Source organism: Pyxicephalus adspersus, chromosome 4 (genome assembly GCF_032062135.1).
Source record: "Pyxicephalus adspersus chromosome 4, UCB_Pads_2.0, whole genome shotgun sequence".
Taxonomy (NCBI): Eukaryota; Metazoa; Chordata; class Amphibia; order Anura; family Pyxicephalidae; genus Pyxicephalus; species Pyxicephalus adspersus.
In genome coordinates, this window is record NC_092861.1 from 3,734,321 (window position 1) to 3,743,394 (window position 9,074).

At 36.9% G+C, this 9,074-nt stretch overlaps 1 protein-coding gene across 2 annotated transcripts; it reads left to right on the forward strand.

Moving 5' to 3' along the window:
• Positions 1–199: 199 nt before the first annotated feature.
• LOC140327985 (uncharacterized) lies at positions 200–6,821 on the forward strand. Of its 2 annotated transcripts, none has more exons than XM_072407248.1 (2): positions 200–627; positions 5,248–6,821. In XM_072407248.1, exon 2 carries the CDS (start codon positions 5,319–5,321, stop codon positions 6,171–6,173), a length of 855 nt encoding a protein of 284 aa, XP_072263349.1. In that variant the 5' UTR covers positions 200–627; positions 5,248–5,318; the 3' UTR covers positions 6,174–6,821. The 2 variants fall into 2 exon arrangements, with proteins under 2 accessions (XP_072263349.1, XP_072263350.1); XM_072407249.1 differs by lacking the exon at positions 200–627 and adding an exon at positions 672–807.
• Positions 6,822–9,074: the final 2,253 nt, after the last annotated feature.

The following is a 9,074-nucleotide window of genomic DNA, read 5'->3' on the forward strand; positions in this document are numbered from 1 at the left end:
TCCATATAGTTATCACATCGTCATCATTATTCATTCCCAATCTATCAGACATTAGCTCAATCCACCATCTATTCTTCATACTACCCATTCCTGCTCTCCACACATACACTGCTGTTTATTCCCGCCCTCTCTACCAACCCCCACCTATTCCCGCCCTCTCTACCAACCCTCACCTCCCGCCTTCCCCCTCTCCCCTCTCCTCACACATGCGCCATCGGCAGAGCTATACCGGGCTTTCAGACTAAATTTGGCCCACCCCTCGTTTGAGCACCTGAGCCTTCCGCAGCCCAGGGCTCACATAAACGAGGACAAAACCGTCCCGCATCTTGTGGGTGATCTCGGGCGTACAGCAGACATCTCTGAAAGCAGTGAATGTAGGGAAAATGTTCCCTTCAGCTGTGTCAGTACTCGCGCATGCGCTACTCCATTCCCTGACTGTCACCTATGGGCGGGAATAGGAGCAGACATTACCCAGCCCACCTGCCTGCTATCTACTGCGCAGGTGCGAGCAGCGTACTTGTGCAGTTTCACAGCCCGGAAGTCGCCACTCTGAGGCGGGAGATTTGTAAGGTAACTTCCTTTGAAGCGGACTGTAAACATCCTGGCACGTTCCTGCGCATATCCGGTGTAAGTTTAGATCTTTTTCACTTTTTTAGCCGGCCCATCATCATTTGCTTTCCCCCTTTTCAAAATATAAATAATCTCATTGTTATGTTTTAGGCACATTTTAAAATCTAATATCATCTCTCCCAGGACTTATTTATGGGAAACCTTACCTCTTCTTTTTCATTCATCAACAATTACCCAGTAAGTTATGAATATATTTTTTTATTTTTCATATTTTTAATGAATATATATTTTTCGCACACATTTCCCCTTTGAGCAGCCAGTTAATAATCAGCGTCCATCCTTCTCTGCAAAGGTACTCTCGTTAATTTACTAATCTATAATGTTTAAGTATAAATTTATCTTTTTCTTTGCATTAATTTTCCACCCTGTCCAAGCTTGTTCCCATAACTATGCCATTTCTAAATTAGAAAGTATGTTTCACTTTAATCTAAAACTCAATTTATGAAAGGAAATGCTCATTCCCTCAGGTAAAGACAAATTTTGTTTTAGTATTACTGCTGTAATCACATACCCCAATGTACAGTTCCCTCTGGACAATGTAGGCGACCACTTGTAAGCTTTATGCCCACAAAGAAAACATAATTTCTTAGGTAAGACCAGGGACTGGTTGGTATAGTGGGGCAGGAATTTTTTTTTTCATTATGCTAGAAAATAAATGAACTCTTACGTTCAGAAGAGTTTCTCTCCATTTGCAAAATATGTTAACACTTCTTGATTGGAACCATTTGCAAAGTAGAAAAAGGCATTTATTTATTTTATTTCTGCTATATAAATGCACCCCTCTGACTGGTATGTTCCCCAAATTGGTAATATAACCAAATGTTCTGCAGCAAACATCAATCATTTATACTTTTACTGTTTGAACAGCACCTTATACTGGAATACAATTCAAGGCAAAGTCAGCAGAATGCAGCAACCCTGTCATATTTAAACTGGTGTCTTCAGTTCTGAAGGATTTAGTGACATTTTTGCTAAACATGCTTTAATTTAAGTAACCCGAAGAAGGGGTAGGCCTCCAGGAGCAGTGATAGGCACTTTGCTACACACCCAACAAGATGGAGTTAAATTAAGGTGTTGTCTATCCATATGGCATTCAAAAGCATAGGGATCATCCAAGTAAACAAAACAACCCTCATCTTCACCTGAAGGGAAGTCATTCATTCTCAGGGTTGTTTTGTTTATTTTCTCAGTTCTGGAACAGGTAACTGGGCACAATTTACTCCTTGGATTACAGGGTGGAATCTCCTCCGTAGAAGACTTGGTATCCTCAGATTCCAGTGCAGCCTCTTGCTCAGAAGAGGTGTCTAGGTAGAGAGGGCGTGGAACATTCTTGCAGTGGGAGGCATAGATCCATGCTGGTTTCCCTTTAATTTAACAGCAGCAGTAATTGTCAGCAGTGCCTAGAAAGGCCCATCCAAGCAAGACTGCAGCAGTTTAGCAAGACCTCCTCTGGCCACCATTTATTCACCCACACGTAGACAATGTTGTAGTCAATTGAAGTCTGGGTCAGGAAGACAAGTAAAAATCTGCTTATGCAGATCCGTTAATATATGATGCAATTGCACAACACAATCAAACTTCCATCTGCTAAAGACAACTGGGAGACATGGTGGAAGTGTATAGTCCAGTCCTTGTAACTTGTCCAACCAATATCTCAAAGGAGATAGATATAGTGGTTTACAGGGTGTATGCCTCATAGACAAGAGCCAAACCCATGACTGTCCATTTTAATCCTGTCTGCTCACAAACATTAGCACTTTTTGTTCTTCAGAGTGAAATTATACTGTTCAACTTTACCACTAGCTGTGGGGTGGAAAGCAGTGTGAAACTACTGTTGTATTCCCGAATCAAAATTATTTGCATCAACTTAAATGTGAAATGGATGCCTTGATCAGGATTTAGGACCCCACATAATATATATCTGCAGATAATTTCTGACATTAATTTTCTGGCAATAACCTGAGCTATTATCTTCTTTCTCTAAAATAGATACAAAATCAGATTTAAGGTAAGACTACAGTGTAGACAGAACATCAAATTATAAATAATCTGTGATTGGGTGGGCAGTGAACAGGTAAATACAAGTAAAATGTGTATCATATATTCATTTGATATATGAATGAATGAAAAAACAAGTGCAAAATATATAGCACTCTAGTACATAGTTCAAAGAATATTAAACAATATTAAGGATGTACCACGTGGATTGGAAAAATGGTTTTAAAATCTCCCAATATTTGTGTAACTGGAAAGGATTGTTGCATTAAGGGGTACCATTGAGAGAAATGTATCAATAAATTTGTCATCCTGCATTTCTGCTTCATTGATTACTCTAAAAAACACTGATTTGTTAGCAGTGAAGACTATGTCAAGTTCTGCATGTAGTGAGCTGGCCCAAGTCGCTAATAATATTAATCTCGAAACCAGGAGCCAGACCGATATCCAACCTTTAATCGTTGTGCTTGAAACACTTCAGAGGGCATTTCCACAAGCAATGGGCAATGTGTTTGGGGGGAAAAAAAAACATTTCCCCAAACACTTTTCTTTGGGCATACCTCCCATCTATGTCAACAGCTGTTGCAAATAATATTCACTCCTATTTCCAAACTTGTGTATAGGATTATTATGCCAAAGCTAATCTAATAGCTTGTAATAATTATTGCAGAACTTTTTAACAAAGACAAGTTACAGTAAACATTTGTCAGTTGTCACAAGGTATAAGTGTTTAGAAACTACATGCCTGTTGTCCCTAATATGGAGAGTTACCAATCTCCATATTGTAATTGTTGTTTTGTTTATATTTTGATTAATACTTATTGTAACCTAAACAATAATCCTTTTTTGAAAACAACAAAAAGTACTGTTGTGGTCTACCTGAAACCCTATTGTCTGACCATTCTGCTGACCCTCTATATCCAAACTTTACTTGGAATGTCCAAGTAAATTCTAGGTTTAAGTCATTTACTGCCAATGAGTATGCTGATCAAGAATTTTAAAAAGGTCCTTAACTGTAAACAATTTTTGTAGGTTGGACGCAAACCTCTAATTAAGATTTTGATTTAATTTTTAATTTATTTTATTATCAATAGATTAAACCTGACAGTTCTTCCTATTTAAAAGCTTTTATGAATTGTATTGACAGCCAGTAATGTTGTCATTATTTAAACAACAAAGCAATTCTTTTTTTTTTTGTTGGAGGAAGTGTTAAAAATGCTTTCTTTTCGAGCATGGTTTTGCAAACATTATATAAGACATGTTCTACTGAGAAAATACTTTAAAATCAAAGTTGGTTTACAAAAAAAGTACTTTTTTAGTACATAAAGTTATAATAATTGTTTTGTTATAACATGTGCCATTGAATTTATTAATTATTATTATTATTATTATTAATAAACGGTATTTATGTAGCGCCAACATATTACGCAGCGTTGAACATTAAATAGGGATTGCAAATGACAGACTAATGCAGACAGTGATATTTTGTTTACCTTATATTTCATGCAGACTGAAAATAATATCTAAATAAATATTATTTGACTATAATATATATAATGTTAAAGGAAAAAATAATAACAAGGCCAAGGCTAGAGAGCATACACTTTCATCAGTGAAGCTGGGTGAACCAGCAAACCTGGACTGGATTTTCTAAAAGTCATTAGTGATTTGTTAGCAAATGTTTTCAATTCTTGGACAAATGCCTTCCAGGTTTGTTGGATCACCCAGCTTCACTGATGAAAATGTATCCTCTCCAGCCTTGAAGGGCTTTAATGAATCAGGTCCTGTGTTTTTATGCTTTTTACCAGTTCTAAAGGATGCTTTGTTCAAAATAAATACTGTTATATAAACATTTTGTGAAATTATATTGTTGACAGAGTCCCAGATTTTGACTTTCTTTCTATTGGTAAATTTATGGGGATGTGGCCTTGATACCAATATTTGCTTATTCTACTAAATGAGTTGTCATACTGATTTGTTTACGTTAAATTTTAAATTCCCACCCAGTAATAAAATGCTAATGATCTTGTATGCTAGGTGGAGACAAAAAATGGTCACACTGCCCAGTAATGTTTTGGAAACACACCCTTTTGTTTGGTAGATTACACCTATTAGCAATTCTAAAGCCACCTTATGTTGGAGAATGATGGTTGGGAATTGTATTCAAGGTAAGACACAGCTCAGTCAGTTACTAGAATCACAGACAGATCAGGAGAACAATGTTTTGTGGATACATCTCTATGCTCCTCCATTCCAGGTATTTTATACTTTTTATAATTGCACTAGTGTGTTATATGTTAAAAGTTTTTGTTGTTACCTTAATGTATTACATTTTTTTTTGCTTACTGTTTAAGCCAGTGTTTCTCAATCAGGGTTAAGAAACAGTGTTTTAAAGTAACAATGATTCATCTTTCTGTGGAATACATTCTGTGAGAATTATCATCTTAGGGCAGGTAGAGTGTTTTTTGTTGGAACACCAGCGAACTCACAGATCTCATGGGTTGATTAAAGCATTCTTTTTTTGTTTAATAAGTTGATTTGCAATCAAAAAGTAATAACCAATTTAAGTATTTTGCTAGTATTAATACTAAAAGTTTATTTAAAATCCTATTTTTTCAATAGGTGAAGAAACTGATCATTCCATGCCTACTGTGGAAACATTTTATAGCTAAGCAAATCTTCATAAAGACAAAATGAGTCAAGTTGGAGAAAAGTTGAATCAGTGCTCCGAGTGCCAGAAAAGTTTTACATCTATGTCAAAACTCAATGTTCACCAAAGGATTCACACAGGAGAGAAGCCATTTCAATGTTCAGAATGTGGCAAGTGCTTTTCCCAGATTTCTAATCTTGTTCAACACATGAGAATTCACACAGGGGAGAAACCATTTCAATGTTCAGAATGTGACAAGTGCTTCTCAAAATCTTCTTCTCTTTCTCAACACTTAAAGACTCATACAGGAGAGAAACCATTTAATTGTTCTGAATGTGTGAAGAGCTTTTCGCAACATTCTGATCTTGTCATTCACCAGAGGATTCACACAAAAGTAAAACCATTTCAATGTTCAGAATGTGGCAAGTGCTTTGCAAGAAGTTACAGCCTTACTGAACACCTGAGGATTCACAAAACAGGGAAAATATTTCAATGTTCAGAATGTGACAAGTGCTACTCAAGAAATCATAATCTTATTGAACACCAGAAGACTCACATAGGAGATAAACCATTTAAATGTTCAGAATGTGGCAAGCGCTTTTCTCGACATTCTATTCTTGCTATTCATCAAAGAATTCACACAGCAGAGAAACCATTTAAGTGTACAGAATGTGACAAGTGTTTTACCCAAAGTTCTAGTCTTATTAGACACCAAAAGATTCATGCAGGGGAGAAACCATTTAAATGTTCAGAATGTGACAACTGCTTCTCAGAAAGCTCTGCTCTTACAAAACACCAGATGATTCACACAGAAGGGAAACCATATAAATGTTTGGAATGTTACAAGTGTTTCTCAATCGGCTCTAATCTTACTACACACCAAAGGACACACAGATAAAAAAATAAATGTGCTTTTCCAAAAGTTCTCATCTTATTACCCACTCTATGAATCTTATCTCTTATGAATCGCCAGATAATTCAGACAGGATAGAAACTATTTAAATATTCATAATGTTACTTGTGCTTTTCACAAATTAATATTCCAGCTCAATATGAATTCACATAGAAAAGCCATTTAAGTATTATGAATGCTAGTGGCCAAAAACATCCCTGCATAAATGGCTGGATTCAGAAACAACCACATTGAGACTTTTAAAAGAAAAACCTTTGCATGTATTTGTGATGACTTGGATCAAATCTTCCTTGGGAAAAGGTAAGAGAATAGGTACGTTCTTTAAGATCTGGAGGTCCTTCAAAGATATTTTACCTCTACAGATAAAGCAGAGTATAATAAGAAAATTTTATCAGACTTTTTGCTATGTGCTGAAATTGCTTGCTAATGATTATCCAGTTCATGTAAATGGATTAAATGAGAATTGATAGTGTACTTTGCTCCTTTTACAGAATGGAGTGATATCACCATAACTTCTTTGATTATTGCATGTATCTTTTATTGTACAGTATTGACCAATGTATCATTTTTGATTTTTAAACTGTATCTTTATTATTGCATCCTCTAATAATACAAATTGAAACCTAAATGATATGTAAGTGAAACTGTCTCTTATCAAGTTGTTATCTTACTCAACATCAGAGAATTTACATAATTATCAGGCCATGTAAAAATGATTTTCTATGATAATCAAATATACACTAAGCTTAGTGAATCTCGAGTCTTGAGTATACATCTGAGTCCTTTCTGCTTTATAATAATAAAGCAGTGGTGCCCAAGCTTTTTTTTATCTGGGGGCTGTTGCTGACATAAAACTTGCAGACAAAAAAATGAAATGAAATTAAAATGTTTCTAGTTTTTTCTGCACTCACCATTTGATGCTATTTTTTTAAATAAACTTTTTATTAAGATTTTTGCAATAAAGAAAAAAAAATTAAAATAGATACAAAATCAGATTTAAGGTAAGACTACAGTGTAGACAGAACATCAAATTATAAATAATCTGTGATTGGGTGGGCAGTGAACATGTAAATACAAGTAAAATGTGTATCATATATTCGTTTGATATATGAATGATTCAACACCATATAGATCATCACACTGTCACTGGCATACCGTTTTGGCAAGAGAGATATATTTCAGGTTTACCAGAAAAAAACAAGTGCAAAATATATAGCACTCTAGTACATAGTTCAAAGAATAATAAACAATATTAAGGATGTACCACGTGGATTGGAAAAATGGTTTCAAAATATCTAATATTTGTGTAACTGGAAAGGATTGTTCCATTAAGGGGTACCATTGAGAGAAATGTATCAATAAATTTGTCATCCTGCATTTCTTCTTCATTGATTACTCTTAAAAACACTGATTTGTTAGCAGTGAAGACTATGTCAAGTTTTGCTGGTAGTGAGCTGGCCCAAGTTGCTAATAATATTCGTCTCGAAACCAGGAGCCAGACCAATATCCAACCTTTAATCGCTGTGCTTGAGACACTTCAGAGGGCATTTCCACAAGCAATGTTCAAGCGTTGCTGAGGGGCTCTTTCACTTCTGACAAGAAAGATCCAGATTAGCCTCCTTTGCCTGTGCAGTACTTAGTCTGACCACCTTGTACCCCCTATGAATAATTTTAAAATGGGTTTTCCTCCAGATCTCATTAGTCATTGCTTTTCGTACTGTTTGATTACCTTTTGACAATCTTTTCCACTGCTGTCCATCTCCATACCCCAAAAGGAAACATTGCTGTCTTTCAGGGAACCACTCAAAAAACCCCAAAGGGACCTGTACAGATCCATGATTGTGGGTGCAGATAGCTATAGCAAGTTATCATACCGATTACTTCTCAACGCTCCTGTATGGTCTTCGACCAATGACTTAAAGTAATTAAAAATCTGCAGGTAATACATAGAATGCACTGTACTGATTTGCAAAGACAACTTATCACACAATTATTTAAAAGTGTCAGGGTTGAAAAAGTCCCCTGCCCGCTCCAGCCCCTTATTGAGCCATTAATGAAATACCGCCTGGGTATCCCCCTGAGGAAACAATGGGTTGCCTTGAAAAGGTAAATAAACTGACAGACCAAAAGCTAATTCCATTTTATAGTGTGTTTCAAATGTGGGGGGGGGGGGAAGGAGGGTGATTTGCAGTGCAGTATTAGGCTAAGATTCAAGGGTAAACTACAGCCCCTTTCAGGTAATAGTTTGAAGCAAAAGATGTACCCTTAATCCAATCATATATGTGTCTTGTGAGACATGCCAAATTCTATAGCCTGATGTGTGGGAAATAAACTCCCCCCTCCGAAGCAGTCAAATTTTTTGTATAGATATTCGAGGGCGTTTGCCTTGCCATATGAAATTGAGTAAAGATTGATTTAGAACAGGGGGTCGTGAAACTCTGGCCTTTAGGCCAGATACGGCCTAGCCGGTAGCTTGTTCTGGCCCAACGCTCCCTGGCCGATCCAGCCTAATGCCACGGTTTGCCGACCGGATCTGCCAGGGCATTAGGAACTACCGGAGCCAGGGCTCCTGAGCCGCCGGAGGTCCTACGCAATGCATACAGAGGAGAAGGATCTCACTTCAGGGGGTGTTCCAAGGTGGTGGGCGGAACAATTAGGGCGGAACTCAGAGTCCAGCCTTGTGTGCTCCCGCCCACCCCTGAAATGGCCTAGTGGTCATAAAAGTTTTCCTACCCCAGATTTAGAACATTGACATTATGGCGTCCTAATAACAATGGTATCGTTTGAAAGGGATAAAGGAGCTTTGGGAAATGTTTCATCTTTATCGAATAGATAGTGGTAAATTCCTCCATAATTCCAGTTCTCTCCCAATTTTTCCATCAAGGC